At 37.7% G+C, this 18,057-nt stretch overlaps 1 protein-coding gene across 1 annotated transcript in view; it reads left to right on the top strand.

Moving 5' to 3' along the window:
* Window positions 1-11,428, top strand: part of LOC136830106 (mediator of RNA polymerase II transcription subunit 15-like) — a 114,451-nt gene extending 103,023 nt beyond the window's left edge. The window contains exon 16 of the mRNA XM_067089298.1: window positions 11,252-11,428. Coding sequence (XP_066945399.1) covers window positions 11,252-11,428 — 177 coding nt within the window. The remainder of the gene's footprint in view (window positions 1-11,251) is intronic.
* Window positions 11,429-18,057: the final 6,629 nt, after the last annotated feature.

Below are 18,057 nucleotides of genomic sequence, written 5' to 3'. Positions count from 1 at the left end.
TCCAAAAAAAGTCAACTAAAACCCTTTTCATTCTGAGAGAGAGAGAGAGAGAGAGAGAGAGAGAGAGAGAGAGAGAGAGAGAGAGAGAGAGGAACCAGAGTAATGGTTATATATATTTCAGTTTGACAGCTTTATCTGTTACCTTAAGTAACGTGTCAAAGCCTCATTTATCCCCCAATCACAATGTCTCTCCTTCCCAACGTAGCCTCATTTTTATTGGTAGACGCAATCCTCCTCCTTCCCTCCCCCCCCTATCTTCTCTTCCCCTTCTTCTTCTCTTCCCTCCACCAGCATTCATTTATTCTGACGTCACGACGAGGTGATTAGCCGATATGTTGTCTTCTAAAGCGGTTCATCCATTCCAGCATATATCTCGTCCTTCGCTGAGGTTAATTCTGCTTCCTTATTACCTCATGAGAGATTCTGTGACCCTTTTTTCTACGTTCCACATCTTGCTGTGCATTTCCTTTCGTGGATTATATAATATGATGATTCTGAATGAAAATAGTTCTTGGTCTGCTTCCTTAAGTGTCTCTCTTTGACCTTTTGACCTTGAATATTGAGAGAAATGAGAAATTTATCTTAATAGCCATATTCTGTATGCATTATTTTTCTCTGACCTCAAACATATTGCCTACCTTCAATTCGTAATGTGTTCTTATGGACCTCAATGTGGACGTGTTTCTGCATTTCATTAACCATTTTTCGTATGCGTTATTTTTCTCTGACCTTAAATTTATTGTCTACCTTCCACCTGTTCCTATGGTCCTCAGTGATAAGAGAAATGGTAGGATGATTTTGGGGTGGGCCTATTTCTGCTCTCCACGTTCCCTTCTTGCTATAAAAAAAACATTCCCCATGCTTCCATTCATAAACTGTTCCTTTGGCCTTCGGTGAGAATGGAAATGAATAATTGACTTGAGAGATGAGAACGTATTTCTTATCCTCCATTTTCTCATCTTTACTCTCACCTCCCTTCTCCACTCCTCCCATTCATAATCTCCTTCTCTGACCTTCAGGGTCAAACGGAGACCCAGCTGGTTTTTGGGGGCGGGCCCATTTCCTATTTGCACTGAGGTGAAGAGACAGGGCTCCTTCTTTTTGTGTCATCTTGTAGACACGTGGATGAAGGCCTTCGCTATTTATACCGTGGGCCGAACTATTTTGGTTTCACCGTAAATCTGGACCTGTATGGGATAATTGACTTTGCCAGGGACCTGCAGACAAGGTTTTGCAGCGTGGATTATGACTTTTGCCTATCATTGTCATTATTAGTTGCTCTTGGCTGGATGCGACATTCCTGCTGTTCATATTTTAGTCTGATACTTCTCAGGTCTTTGACCCCGGATAACCTGGGCAGTTTCGAAGGCAGCTTCGAGATTGGAAACACGGCGGTACCATGATGGGAGAGGAAGATCCTCTATGCCTCCTGCATCTTGTGGCAGCCGTCATGCGAGTAGGAAAAATACACTGATGGGGGTGTTTTCCTAGTTGATTCACTTCAGTGAGGTCAAGTGGCCTTGTGTCACGAGATTCCAGCTCTACCGTAGTTGAATTATTATTCTCTCGATGCAAAAATAATGCAAAAAGGCAGAGAAAAAAAATTGCATCGAAATCTATGTTGATTTTCCATTAGAGTACAACCCGCCCCCCTACCCTCATCAAGGTTACGTAGTTTTTTTGGTTCGTGTTTTCCGATGAATGGTGTTTACGATCGCTCCGTCGGTTTGCAGAAGGCCCCGTTAAACTAGTCGTCATTTACCTCTGCGGTAAATATTTAGGAGAGAGAGAGAGAGAGAGAGAGAGAGAGAGAGAGAGAGAGGTCTCGTTCGCGTTGAGGTGTGAAATGGCCTCGTTGCTGTGTTTGGGGCCTGGTCTTCGCCTCTCCGAGGAAAACCAGAGGACTGGGTATTCTCTGCCCACTTCTCGTGGGTGGTCACATGTAACTACTACTATTTATTAATCCTGTAGGAGGTGGTGCTGTCAGTGCACCTCACGGAGTGTACTGTAGGCATTACCTGAGGTTATTTGCATCGTCCCTATTGCCCCCAGCTGCAACCGCTCTCATTCCTTTTGCTGTACCTCCGTTCATCTGCTCTTTCCTCCTGTTACACCTTTCAGACCTTTATACCGTCATCTCCCGTTTCAGCGCTGAATGACCTCATAGGTCCCAGCGCTTGGCCTTTGGCCTAAAACCTACATTCTAGTCTGTAGTTTACATTCACCCTGGACGGGTCTGAAACTGAGCCAGGCAGGTAAGAAATGGGATATCATTAAATGAGGCTTCAGCAGGTGGTCTTTGGCCTATATTTCACCTCTGAAAAAAAAAAAATTACTTCATATGCATATTTATATTTTCCTCGTGTGAGAACTATTTCTCAAGTTTCTTTCTTGGGGAAGTGAAGTCTATTCTACCCAAGTTCTCAGTGCGTTTTCTTCGTCAATGCTTTTGGGGAAATTTTATGAAAATATTATGAATGCAAACGTAGGTCGCATCGTCAGATCTTCTTTTTCGTTAAATATGTCAGTTCGGGAGTTTTTTTAGTTATCTTTTAGTTTTTCAGACTGACCTTTTTTTTTTCTTTTAGGAGCATACTGTCACTGCCGAAAATAACCAGTTAATTATTGTTCATTTTTGTTGAAAAATATGACAATTTCATCTTTCCCAGATTTATAAAAAAACTCTCTCTCTCTCTCTCTCTCTCTCTCTCTCTCTCTCTCTCTCTCTCTCTCTCTCTCTCTCTCTCTCTCTCTCTCTCTCTCTATACACACACACACACACACATATATATAATATATATATATATATATATATATATATATATATATATATATATATATATATATATATATATATATATATGTATATGAGAGAGAGAGAGAGAGAGAGAGAGAGAGAGAGAGAGAGAGAGAGAGAGAGAGATCAGATGTATTTGCAAGTATTTATGCTAAGTAGAAGAGCTCAAAGCGTTTGTGATTATTGGCTGAACACTATAATTTCTCCTTCCTTGTTTATTTTTTCTCGAAGTCGTCTTACCTACGCAAGTTAATCCACCTCCCCCTTCCCACTTTTCCGCGGTCTGAAGCCGTGTGGGTGTGTTTACGTAAGAGCGTGGTGGGTATGTGGGTGGGGTGGAGTGAGAGAGAGAGAGAGAATGTGGGCCACTGTACGTGGAGTGCCAGACAGACACCTATAGCTAGGTAGGTAGCTGTTAACGCCGAGAAGGGAAAAATGGTGTTTTTGAAGTGCCACTTTTGCAAATTATCATACTTGTAGTGGCACTGATTCTTCCTTGCTGAGTGCCACGGCTCCTCTCATCAGGAAGTGGAGGGAAGGTCGATCAGGTTTTTAAATTTTTTTTTTTTAACGTTTATTTTTCGTTTTTCTTCCTCTAAAAACGTCACGGTTGCTTATCGTTCTCTCCAGAAATGATTTTACAGGGAAATAAGTTTTTTTTTTTAATAATTTATTTTTCACTTTTCTTGGTCTTAAAAATGTCACGGTTGCTTAACGTTCTCTCTAGAATTTTTTTTTTTTTACGGGAAGGTCTATCAAGTGTTTTTTGTTTTATTGCTTTTAAATTGCATATTTTTGTTATTCTTTTTAATGTCTTAGAATAAGAAATAGCTTTAAACTGCTTAGGGTTCTTGTAAGTGTGGATTATTTTATAGGAAGTAGTTTGTTATCATTATTACAATTTTTGTATTTATAATGGCTTCATTCAATAGATATACATTGATTATTATTATTATTATTATTATTATTATTATTATTATTATTATTATTATTATTATTATTATTATTATTATTAAAGAAAATTAATGTAAATGCAAAAGATATAACGGAAATGATTGATGAAATTTATAAATGTGGGTAATAAAAGATACTATTTTTTTCGATGGATAGATACTTAAGAGGTTAGAATGATTAAAAGGATAAATCATAATAGTTATATGAGACGACGAAAGCAGGAGCATTTAGGTAGACTGTTGAACCAACTCTCCTTTATGGAAGTAAGGAATGATCACTGAATGGGAATCAGATGGCTAATTATTTGAAATGAATTGCTTGTATAATTTGCTTGGGATGTGAAAAATTTGAAAGTGCAAAGCAATGAGTTATTGATAAAAATTTGGAGGAAAGAATAGCTTAGGTCAAAAGGTCGATCACAGCGCATTGACATAGGTGGCCCTTTGGAACGTCCGTTTTCACTCCTATTTTGTTCCAAATCCCGATGCCCGTTCTAAGATGTTGTCGAAGTTATTTAAGGCGAAAATTCCGTGAGGTGCACTGTAGGCATTACTTAAGGATCTTTGCGGCGTCCCCTCGGCTCCTAGCTGCAACCTCTTTCGTTCTTTTTACTGTACCTCCGTTCATATTCTCTTTATTCCATCTGACTTTCCACCCTCTCTAACAATTGTTACATAGTGAAACTGAGAGGTTTTCCTCCTGTCGCACCTTTCAAACCTTCTTCCTGTCAGTTTACCCTTTCAGCGCTGAATGACCTCATAGTTCCCATCACTTAGCCTTTAGCCTAAATTCTGTATTCTACGCTTCCGCTTAAGCAAAAGCCTTGAAAAAGAAGAAGAAAATATAACCAATAACAAAATGAAAATAAATGCCACAGAGGTTGTGGAGGGGTTATAATAACAAAACCTCGTTAATAGCGACGCGGAAGTAATAGGCCAGATGGAGGAGTTCAGATGTAAACAAAACATTAATTGTTGACTTCATTATGTACCTTGTTTGCGAATGCCAAAATTCTGTGTTTGTTTGGACGGCCTGGTGTTTATATTTGACAGATTTTGTCGTTTCAGTACAAAGGAAAACTAATTTTGGTTATGAGCTGTAGAAAATAACTGAAGGAGATGGCAGTGTAAGATAGAAAATGACTGAAAAGACGGAGTATTATAAGATAGAAGATAAATGAAAGAGAGAATATGATAGGAAATAACTGAAAGGGAATATTATAAGATGGAAAGGAACTGGAAGAGAGAGTATTGTAAGATAGGAAATAACTGGAAGAGGGAATATTATAAGATAGAAAATGACTCAAGTAGGGAATATTATCAGATAGGAAATAACTGAAAGAGGGAGCATTATAAGATAGAAAATAACTGGAAGAGGAAACATTATAAGATAGGAAATAACTGAAATGTGGAATATTATAAGTTAGGAAATAACTGAAGGAGGGAGTATTTTTATAAGATAGAAAATAACTGAAAGAAAGTGTTATAAGGCAGAAAATAACTGCAAGAATCAGGAAGAAAATAGGAAAAGAAGAATGAAGTAAGAGGCAAAACGTGGTGACGATAAACAGAAGTAAAAGATTATATGAAATGAGAAACGACGTTGGTGAAAAGAGGAATAGGAGAAGTGTGAGAGAAAACGAAGAGAATGTTGGTGGTAAAAACGAAAAAGAAATGTGTATGAAGATAAAGCAAAATTAAATACTTAAAACAGAAAGAAAGATCTTTGTGAGAATCAAAAGGGAGAAGAAATGTTTTATTGAAAGGAAAAATGTAAGTGAAAGTGACGGTAAAAAAGAATAGACTCTTAGGTTAAGTAAAGAAAGAAAAGGAAAAAAGGTGAAAGGTTATGATAGGTAAAAAGTAAATAAATAAGATACGAGAATAACACATAGGGGGAAGAAGCGTCAGGGTGAAAGGTAGGAACAAATAATATGGAATAAAAATGAATGAAAGTAAAAGTGAAAATCGAAGTAAAAGGAGAAACAAACGTAGGAATACAATGACGAACCAAATAATATTTGAATGAAAAAATGAATTGAGTAAATCAAAAATGAAAAGAGAAAGGCCAAAAATTTGCATATAAATTAAAAATGGGAAAAATATCTAAGTGAAGGTGGGTTAATGTGTGGGCGTGAAAGGACAGGTGGTTGGCAGTGTGGTTGGTGTAGCCGGGTGGGAGGAGGTTCTGTTGTCAGAGGGGCGAAAGTAATGGGGAGAGGAGGGGAGGGGGCTGGGGGGTACTGGGTAGGAGGTGAGAAGGTAAAGGCACCCTAAATTCAAGGTAAGGGGCCAAAAGGAACTTGCTCGGAGTTTTATTTATAAAAAATGTAGGTCTTATTTCTCGCTTTGATAAATCAGTTATCTTCTTGGATATAATGATAAGAAAAATATTCTACTTGTTGAATATTTTTATTGCATGGCAAAGATCGGAGATGTATTTTCTTAAGTTTTTTTCAGAAAGAATTAATTAAAATGATTACACTGATAGATACTGTATCTGAATTGAAGTAATGAAACATACTTTATTAGGGTATTTACTCTCTAATAAATACTTTATCTGAATTGAAATGATGAAACATACTTTCGTGGTTGTCAATAAAGGAAATTAATCTCCGAAAGCACTTCTTGTTCACGGCTGTAATTCATTTCAGGTGTCAGATTAAGACCAGGGAAAAACGTACACGAGAGAATGACCTGCTTATTATCGAAGGAAAAGTGACTGTAATATAATTGACGAGTTATCCTTGATTGAAATTAAATAAGCAAGAGAGAGGGAGATGGATATAATGTTAATTCATTTCCTCCAAATTAGATAAAAGGGTTGATTTTTGCTGTAATTCCTTTGTTTTAGAAAATTCTAAAACAAAATCAGGAAAGGGACCTTAATATACTAGACCAATTATCCCCGATTGGAAATAAATAATCAGGAGAAAGAAGTGATATCACTTAAAAAATTCTAAACTGAATAAAAGGATTGATTTTTGCAATGCCCTTATTTAGAAAGTTCTGAAAAAATAAATCAGAAAAACCATAAACAAGATACTTTTCATCAACACACAGATGACAACGCTTTCATTATTCCTCTTGGCCCCTTCGAAGTCACTGCTCTCCTTATTTCATTATGGCATGACAGATACTGTTGTCAGGTCCAACACCCCTTCCCCCCTTTTTGCAATGACGCCTCCCCCCCCTATTCCCTTTCCCCCAACAAACCTGGGCCCATCGCCACCCTTTCAATACACACATGTTCCTGTTTCAATTTTGGCTGCGTTGCGGGCGTGAAGGAAATTACAGAAGGGTTTAGTGGGTGGGCATAGTGGGAGGAGGAGGAGTAGGAGGAAGAGGAGGAGGTGATGGTGTTGGAGGAAGTAGAGAAATGGTGGAATCTGATGAGAAGGAGGAACTTGAGTAAGTCAGGTAGGCGTATGGAGAGGGGTAGTGGAGGGGTGGGGGGGTTAGGTAATGTCAGGGCATGGCGTGTGCGTGTGTTTGGGGGCGCGAAACCCAGCGAGGGTATATGGGCATGAAAGGCCCCAGTTTTCACGGTGGGCTGCCGCCGAGGAGGAGGAATTGAAATAGGTGACGGAGGAGGTTCCTGTAACGGCCTTTGAACTTGAAGCCCTCAGCTGATTGGCTGGCTGTTCGCGAGAGTATTTTTTGAATTTTCAAATGTCGCCTCGGGTGTTTCAGTGTGATAACGGAAATAGTGATGGTGCTGATATGCCCTTCATCTGTTTATGATAACGGATGTGATCATCTTGTCCGTGATTTATCTGGAAGCTGATTTGAAATCGACGACCTTCTGTCCTTGACGTTAGTTTTCGGGTGGCACAGGTCAGGTCAGGTCATATTCGCCGCCATGTCGCACCGGAAGGGTCTTTGTACTTGCTGGAAATGCCTTGAGGTAAGGATGCCCTATATAGGTCGTTAGGCCTGTATATATCATAGTCCTACGAGAGCCTAAGGTATATGTTCGCTGTAGGCTTGTGTATTTCATAGACGTGAGTGTCGTACGTGTGAAGGCCTGTGAATTTCATAGATGTATGAGTCCAATACGTGTGACTATCATAGGCTTAATAATTTCATAAGCTTATGTATATCATTCTCCGTAGGGAGGTAATGCCGTCAGTGTACCTCATAAGGTGCACTGTAGGCATTACTTAAGGTTCTTTGCAGCGTGCCTTCGGTCCCTAGCTGCAGCCCCTTTCATTACTTTTACTGTGCATCCTATCATATTCTCTTTCTTCCATCTTACTTTCCTTCACCCTCTCCTAACAGTTGATTCATAGTGCATCTGCGAGGTTTTCCTCCTGTTACACCTTTCAAACCTTTTTTACTGTCAAGTTCTGTTTCAGCGCTGAATGACCTCATAGGTCCCAGTGCTAGTCCTCAGGATCTACACCCCGTCTCTTATTTTTCGACTGTGTTAATGTGTGATAAACGAGTCACGTGCTGATGTGATTATAATCATATATACATATATAATATATAGCTATGTGTGTGTATATATACATACATACATATACACATTCATACATACTGTACATATTTACATACAACAATTCTCAAGCTGCTAATTATGCTGGGAGTAATAGCCATGCAATTGCACGGGGCGGTCAGTGACTGTACTGAGCATTCCGTCGACATTATTAGCAAAGCACTGACAGCACCAGCAAGCACTCTAGTTGGTAGAGTTTATGAAAAATGACCAGAACAGAATGTTGGCAGCGTGACAGGTTGGCATTACCGCAGAAGCAATGAGGCGGAGTGAGTTTGGTAAATGATTGATTACAGAAAGGAAAGACTTTGTCGAAACTCTTTTTTATTATGGTTTTTTTTATTAACTTTGTTTTCATGTATTTTATCGTAAGCTGTGTCAGAAGCTGTCCAACTTGTAGTTCGTTTGTATTGATGTTACCGCCTATATATATTTGTGTGTCTGTGTGTATATATATATCAATACTGTTACGTTACTTTGATCATCTTTGGGTCTGAACAGTGGTTGGATGGGTGTCCAATAGGGAAAGTACGGTGAATCTGACGATTAAAACCCGTAGAATTTTGTTATCAATGTAGACAGGCCTCCGGAATAATCACATTATTATTATTATTATTATTATTATTATTATTATTATTATTATTATTATTATTATTATTATTATTATTATTATTATTATTATTATTTTACTTTCTTCCGAACTAATTATACTTCCTAATTCATCTATCTCTTTTCTCACTGCTTAGCAGTAACAGTTGCCAATCCCGTCGGCCTTAGCATGACAAATATGCAAATGCAGTTTTATAGTGGTAAGACAGATACGGGCCTTGCACCTAAATCTTGGTGAGAGAGAGAGAGAGAGAGAGGTGTTAATTTAGTCGAAAGTAGAAACAGCGATCACAAGGCTAGGGACAGCAGTTAGAAGAGAGAGAGAGAGAGAGAGAGAGAGAGAGAGAGAGAGAGAGAGAGAGAGAGAGAGAGAGAGAGAGACGTGAAGTGACTGTGTCAACGAACTTCTATAAGTGACGGCATAGCTACTTGTTGCATATCAGTAGTTGCCTTTAAATGTTCATCGGTGAATTAAGTTCGAGACTAGTAAATGCCATGTCACACCCGGAAGTGAATTCGTAGTCGGGGTTTGCGTGCGTGAATCTTTAGATTTGTGGTGACTACAAGATATACGATTGCTTAAAAAATATATATATAATCGTTTTGAAGGTATCAAGATGGTTACTTTAAACTGTTTGTTAATACACTTGAGCGTTATTTTAAATACTGATAGGTTGAAATGTTTAGCTTAAAATATGTTCTGTAATAAAATTCGTAAACGATATTTTATTAGGTTTCTTATATCAGTAAGAACGCTTACTATTTATTTAAGTTGTAGCTTTCCTGTCGAAAGAAGAAAAAACATAACACAAATAGATGTTTAAAGAAAAAAAAAATTGACACGAAAACACCGTAAAATTGCCAAACCCACACTTGAGAAAATAAAGAAAATAAAACCTAGTCGGCACCTTTGATATGCACCTGTTCAGGTAATAACCATTTTCTTGCTTGTCGCTTCTGATACGTTTTTTATTATTTTTTTTTTTCATGCATCAGGAACCGGAAGTTCCGCATACGTATTAGGGTTAGGGGGTTACAGCATGAGGAAAAAAGTTATTGATGAAACCTTGAGTCTCCTCGTGTGCTAAGGTAAGCAATGATCACCTGCCAATTACTACAAAGGTAAGGCGCAGGTGAATAGTGGTGTGACTGAAAGAATTCAAGGATTTTGGCGCAAATATAGATATACTCTGAAACTTGACAAGCGACGGTTGTTTTAATCCTTCCTAGATCTTGTATTCAAGTCACAAAGTTAAAGGTTGTTATTATTGTTATTATTAGTAGTAGTAGTGATAGTAGTATTATCATTTCATACATTTTTTGTTATTGTTATTTTTAAAAGTTGATTATTTCAAGTATCGTATCACATGGCAACTCAGATGATCAAACAATAATAATAATAATACTAATAATAATAATAATACTGATAATGATGTTGATGATGATGATGATGATGATGATAATTATTATTATTATTATTATTATTATTATTATTATTATTATTATTATTATTATTATTATTATTATTATTATTATAAGGGGCACCGATTGCAGTATTTGGAATGAAGGACGAGTGTAAATTGCGATGGTTTTGGAAACAGGAGGAGAAGAAGATCCAGAGTTTTGGGTAGTTGTCCTTCCTGCTGGAGTTATTCAGGTTTTAGTTTTTTTTTTAGCTTTTCAAATGTCTTTTTTCATTGTAAATGAGGAAAAACTACCAGTCTCATACGAAGGCTTACCCGCTGAAATAACCTTTCATTGCACTACTCATGACAATTTTGAAAGGGGAAAACCAAAATATAGGTAGTATGAACTATTGAATTAGTGTCAACTACTGTACATTGTATATATATGTATATATATATATATATATATATATATATATATATATATATATATATATATATATATATAATACTGGCGCTTAAATTATAAATGTGGCAGTGACCAATATCTTATTTTTCCTCGAAACCACCCCAGTCTGTGGAAATGGCCTAATTATAGAGACAATTCATCTTAAAATCACAGGCCAGCTCTTATATACACGCAGATTTAAAGTTACGTGCATATATAATTCGTCCTATTATTCGGTCATGAAAACCCAGTTCTGAGAATGACAGCAAAAAATCACGTAATCTATTAATCATACAAAGATATAAAGCTAAATACACATACGTATGTATATATATCTTAGTATGAGGTTATTAAAACCCAGCTCCAAGAATGACAGTAAAAAAAGTCATGCGATTTATTGATTATGCACAGATTTAAAGCAATTCGAACACATATTCAGTTATCAAAACCCAGTTCTAAGAATGACAGCAGATCACGTGACGTAATCTGCTGCATCAAGTACTTACTCAAATCCTCTTCTTTCCTTTTCCTGGACAGGCGGCCGGTTCCCCCCTGTCCATGATGGGCTTTCCAGGCCCTGAGACAGACTACCAGCCGTCCAGCCAGGAGCTCATCGATCGCCAGAGCCAGGACTTCGTGGACGAGAGACTCGCCGAGTTCCAGGCCCAGATCCACCAGCTACAAGGTAAAGTGTTCACAGTAGCAGTTCTTTGACCCCAAATTGTTTTTATCTTTGATTTCTGTTTTGAGTTCTATTATTTACTTGTCTCTCTTTTATTTATTCATTTATTTATTTATTTATTTTGCTTATTGGGCCGTTATCGGGCTGTTTTTAAATTGAGGCCGTCGGGGTTGTAGAATTCTGCTTTTCCATCTAAGGGTTGGTCACAAGGCAGCGTCGTTAAGAGTAGATATTAAGTGTTATTTGTTTTTAGTTGTGATTTTTGAGGTTACAAAATTGAAAGTAGCAGTTGTTGAGTCATCTGATTTTATTTATGATTTCTGTTTTGAGTTTTATCATTTTCTTGTTTCTTTTTGCTTTGAGTACTGGGCTACTCTTTGTTTTGGGGTCCGTAGGTTTGCAGAATTCTACTTTTCCAGCGAAGTTAAGTTAAGTATACCTTAGTTTTACCAGACCACTGAGCTGATTAACAGCTCTCCTAGGGCTGGTCCAGCTAAGGGTTGGTCACTAGATACAAGGTGAAATGTTGTTACGAATAGTTATTCATTCTCATTTGTTTTTATTTGTGAGTTTTGTTTTGAGTTTTATTCTCTTTTTTGTCTCTTTGCTTTGGGTACCGGGCTGCTTCCATGGGATTGTAGGATTCTGCTTTTCTAGCAAGGGGTTCCACATTGGCTTGTATTATTATTATTATTATTATTATTATTATTATTATTATTATTATTATTATTATTATTATTAGTAGTAGTAGTAGTAGTAGTAGTAGTAGTAGTAGTAGTAGTAGTAGTAGTAGTAACAGTAGGATTTTTCGGCCTTGTATTCTTAGTAAAAGCAGTTTCCCTTCGTGAATGAATGAGTGCGCGCGCGCGTGTGGGAGGTGTGTGTGTGTGGTACTGGAAACTGGGAGGGGGGGGGGAAGAGGGGCCGTTGCCCCAGAAGGTGAGACTTTCCACGACATTATTACCCACGTGTAGAATATTATGTTTCGACAGACGTTGGAAATAATCAAATTTCGATTGCATTTATGTGTTTTCAAACGTGCCGCGCTAACCGCGCATTAGCAGTTTTTTTTTTTTTATTTTTGTATCAGAACATTGAAAGACAGTTACGTTTCAATACATTTTGAAAATAATAAGCTTTCTACCAATGAAAGGCAGTTACGTTTTAATAACATTTTAAGAATAATAAGTTTTCTACCAATGAAAAGCAGTGACATTTTAATAGATTTTAAGAATAACTTTTCTACCGTTGAAATGAAGTTACGTTTTAATACATTTTAAACAGTAATAGTTTTTTCGATACAAGTCAAAGATAATTCGTTCTTATTTGCGTGCGTGCATTTAGTAAATTCGTACACTCCGTCTTTGTACCATGAGTGTGAGTGGACAAGTTCACGTGTTCGTGAAAAAGCCCTTGCGTGTGTCCATTCCATTCCTCTCTATGGGAACGACAGAAATATATGGGGGAGGGTAATTGTCGTGCTTACCTCGTCATTACCTTTCTCTGTAGATTCAATACCTGCCTGCTCGCTCTCTCTGTCACCCGTATTTTTGGTGTTTTTTGATGTAGCGTCGTTTACAACTTTTTTTTGTTATTTTTGTGATTACCGTTGTTTTTGTTTTTTTGTATGGAGGGTTTTTTGTATAGTGTATGAGTGAGAAATTTATTTCTGTGTAACGCTTGTTCACGTGTTGATTTTTCCATATATATATATTATATATATATATATATATATATATATATATATATATATATATATATATATATATATATATATATATATATATATATATATATATATATATATATATATATATATATATATATATATATATATATATATATATTTATATTATATATATATATATATATATATATATATATATATATATATATATATATATATATATATATAATATATATGTATATATATACAATATATAATATACATTATATATATATATATATATATATATATATATATATATATATATATATATATATATATATATATATATATATATATATATATATATATATATATATATATACGTCTGTCTGTCTTTGTTTATAACAATCAAGAACAGTATAAACCGATTTGCATATAAGAGAGAATAAATCCTCTCTCCTGCTGACTTTTGTAAAAATCACCAAAACCTCTTGCTTTCTAAAGCATCACCTACCTCAATACCCCGCGAGTAGGGCCACGTCTCCCACGCGAATTCTGCCCCCTCCCTCCTTCCGTCCCTCCCTCGGGCCAAGCAAAGCAGAAGCCACTGTGTTGCTTCCGTCGTCCCATTTACAAGAATCTTAATTAACCGAACATCTGTTCACGGGAAAAAGTCTTCCCGCCCAATTAGACGAAGACTTCAGTTTTATTCATCGCCCCGGTCTTTCAGAAGGAGGAGAAGCCTTTGATGATCCGCCACGCGTGCGCCCCCGGAAAATCAGGTCTCTCTCTCTCTCTCTCTCTCTCTCTCTCTCTCTCTCACACATGCGGTCGTCAAACGCCGTAACGAAATCAAAACAGTCTGCTGGGCTTGTCCCCGAAACCAGTGTCTTCCCTCCTCTTCCTCCTCCTCATCCTCCTCCTCTTCCTCCTCCACCTCCCCCTCCTCATCCTCCACCTTCTCCTCCTCCACCTCCTCCTCCTCCTCCTCCTCCACCTCCTCCTCCTCATCCTCCACTTCCTCCTCCACCTTTTCTTCCTCCTCCTCCTCCTCCTCCTCCTCCTCCTCCTCCTCCTCCTCCTCCTCTTTCCTTCTTTTACGCCCACGGCATCCCACATTCAACCAAACACCCATCCACCCACCCAGTCACCCAAACACACCCACCCACCCACCCACCCAACCAAACGCTTTGCCTTCTGCCACCTGCCTTGGCATTTTCTTCCTTCTGTTATTTTTTTCTCTGTTTTTTCTCTGAAGCCTGATGGAGGACAGGTCGTCTAGACGGTGCCCGAGCCAAAAATCGCGTAAAAAACCGAAATTTACAAGAGGCTATTGACCTTCCTTGCTCCGATTTCGTTCAGTTTGAAATCGACGGAAAGTATTTCGAGAAATTCCGTGGGCGCGATGGGAGGAATGTGCTATTTTCAGTTTTTTGAAATATTAAAACTGCTCTTAGAGTTTTTCCCTTGGCTGTTACGGGATGGGGTATTTAGTTTTAAATTTTGAGAGTATCTTTGTTTGTGACAGGATGAAGGGGTATTCAGTTTAAAAATTTGGTGACCAAAAGCCATTTTGAGATTTCGTTAGTTGCGCTATGAAGGAATATTTCGTTTGAAATTTTATGACTGAAAGCTGTTTTGAGATTTTCTTTGGCTGTGACAAGATGAGGTATTTATTTTAAATTCAAAATCGAAAGCTGTTTTGAGAATTTCTTTGGCTGTTACCGAATGGATGTATTGCTTTTGTGCTTTAATCAGAACGAGCTCGATTGTGACAGGGAAAATGTGCTTTTTTTAATAATTCTGTTGCCTTCCTAGGGGTGAATGAAAAATGTTGTATCAAATTATACAAATATGTATATATATATATAAATGTGTATATGTATATACGTATATATATATATATATGTGTGTATGTGTGTGTGTTTGTGCGCGCACGCGTGTTCAAAGAATGATCCTAATTAATCCAGGGATTACAACTCAACCAAAAGCAGTCTTGCCATTTTCGCTCCTGTACATCCTATAATCCATCTATTTGAGGGCCCCGTTCAGAAGCGGAGGTGATCTCATTTGGGCGTAGCAGGCCACATGCACACCGGAGAGAGAGAGAGAGAGAGAGAGAGAGAGAGAGAGGGTCTTGACTTCGCCTTTTCCTTAGAGGGAGAAAATTGATTGATTTACGCTGCCAAATTTTAAACGGTTTCAGTCCTTTGGATCGTTCGGTGTTTGTTGCTTTTGGGTCGGTCAAGCGATGTTCGTGTGATCGTCGTGGTTAACCAGTCAGGATCGTCGTGGGTTAATCGGGATCGTCGAGAGTTAATCAGGATTGTCGTGGGTTAATCAGGATTGGCAAGGGTTAATCGGGATTCTCGTGAGTTAATCAGGATTGGCTTGGGTTAATCAAGATCGTCGAGGGTTAATCAGGATCGTTGTAGGTTAATCAGGATTTTCTTGGGTTAATTAGGATCTTTGTGGGTTAATCAGGATTGTCGTGGGTTAATCAGGATCGTCGAGGGTTAATCAGGATTGTTGGTTGAGTTTATCAGGATCGTGGTGGGTTAATCAGGATCATTGTGGGTTAATCAGGATTGTCGTAGGTTAATTAGGATCTTTGTGCGTTATTCAGGATCCCCGTGGGTTAATCAGGATTGTCGTGGGTTAATTGAGATAGTTGTGGGTTAATCAGGATTGTCGTGGGTTAATTAGGATCGTTGTAGGTTAATCAGGATTGTCGTAGGTTAATTACGATTGTTGTGAGTTAATCAGGATTGTCATAGGTTAAATAGGATCTTGTGGGTTAATCACGATCGTCGTGGGTTAATTAGGATCGTTGTGGGTTAATCAGGATTGTCGTGGGTAATTAGTATCGTTGTAGGTTAATCAGGATTGTCGTGGGTTAATTAGGATCGTTGTGGGTTAATCAGGGTTGTCGTAGGTTAAATAGGATCTTGTGGGTTAATCAGGATCGTCGTGGGTTAATAAGGATCGTCGTTGGTTAATTATGATCATTGTAGGTTAATCGGGATTGTCGTGGGTTAATCAGTTTGGTCCATTATAAATTAATTTAGATGGTCGTGAGTTAATCAGGATTGTTGTGGGTTAACCAGTTTGTGGTTCAACTTAGAATGATTTAGATGATCGGGGGTTAATCAGGATTGTTGTGGGTCAACTAGTTTGGGTCATCGTAGATTAATTCATATGATCGTCGGTTAATAATTTGGATCGTCGAAGGTTAATCTTGATCGTCTTGTGTTAGTTTGAATTATAGGGGCTTTGAAACATTTTGAACTCACTTAGATTAGCCAATTCGTATTGTTCTTCATTACTTTAATCACCATGTCTTTATATTTTTATATCCTTTGCTTTGGTCAGTTTACCGTGTAGTTAAAAGAAGTATTTTATCTTTTTAAACGAAAAAATTCCGTTATTCATTCATTAAATGATTTCAGACTTTGCCTCTTGAAATACCGAAAGAGTCCTGTTTCATTAAAGTTTACGCTGAAATCCGGAAAAAATCCCATTTTCTGTAATTCGTTTAGAAAACGAGGTGCGCACAGTATAGTTCCGTAATGACTACATTTCTCGTGAATGAATGAACGGAGATAATGTCTAATTGTTGTTTTTGACCTTAGTGGGTTGCACCTTTGTGTGGTGTTTATATCTGCCTATTAAATTTCTTCTTTGATTGAAGAATAAGATTGATACCAAGAGAACGGAACTTCAAAAAAGCGTCTGTCTGCCTCATTGTGGTGTACTGCCGTGTATTGTCGTGTATTTTGAACAGTCATGTTCCCCCTTGACCTTCTGATAGACCGGACCAAGACGCGTATGAATGCCTGCGTCCAGGAAGACATACACATGCGCTAATATATCCTGCAAATACTGTGATGCTTGCAGGAATTAGAGTGTGTTGTATTTTATTGCTTTAATCAAAGAAGCACTTATCAAATATAGGTCCTCTTGTCCCGTTGCTAAGTAACCAATTGGTTCTTAGCCACGTAAAATAAGTCGAATCCTTCGGGCCAGCCCTAGGAGAGCTGTTAATCAGCTCAGTGGTCTGGTAAAACTAAGGCATACTTAACTTTGGGTGTAAGTTATTCCCAAGGTATAATGAACTCGATATGGAAAAATATTTGTGATTTAATATTTGTTAAAGATATAAGTACAGATTGTTGCGTTTTGATGTTTTCAATGACTTTTTAGGTCAGTTCATGGCTTCTACAGACTAACTGCTTTGTATTTTATATTTGTCAAAGTATAGGTCGTCAGTTTATGATTTTTACAGACCAATTACTTTGTATTTTATATTTGTCAAAGTTTAGGTCATCAGTTCATGATCTGCACAGACTAATTACGATGTACCTCATGCCCCAATTAGTTGTGATGAGATATGTACGGCGCCATATTTGTATAATGTGGCCGTCTCATGTATCATAATTAATGAAGGTCCTCACCCACACAAGGATACGATTTACAGTGTTTCTTGCAAGGCGCACTGTAGACATTACCGAAGGGTCTCGTTTGGTCTTTTCTCCCATTGATGTCCAACTCCTTCAACTTCACAGTTCTTTGATTTTCATCTTTTACCTTTCATCGTTTTTCATCTTTTCGTGAGTTTTATCCTGATTTCACCTCGGAGTAATTAATTCATTGTTCTTTTGATATTTGGTGCTTAGTCAGTTTCGGTTTGAGAATTTTGATGGTGTTTTTATCTTTGACCTTGAAATTTAAAAATGCTGTATCTGCGACCATGGAATTAAATGCTGTATCTTCGCCCATGGAATTAAATGCTGTATCTTCGACTATGGAATTAAATGCTGCATCTTCGACCATGGAATTAAATACTGCATCTTCGACCATGGAATTAAATGCTGCATCTTCGACTATGGAATTAGATGCTGCATCTTCGACCATGGAATTAAATGCTGTATCTTCGACCATGGAATTAAATGCTGTATCTTCGACCATGGAATTAAATGCTGCATCTTCAGC

The sequence above is a fragment of the Macrobrachium rosenbergii genome, chromosome 46 (assembly GCF_040412425.1).
Source record: "Macrobrachium rosenbergii isolate ZJJX-2024 chromosome 46, ASM4041242v1, whole genome shotgun sequence".
NCBI classification, from domain to species: Eukaryota; Metazoa; Arthropoda; class Malacostraca; order Decapoda; family Palaemonidae; genus Macrobrachium; species Macrobrachium rosenbergii.
This window is presented reverse-complemented; position numbering and strand designations above follow the sequence as displayed.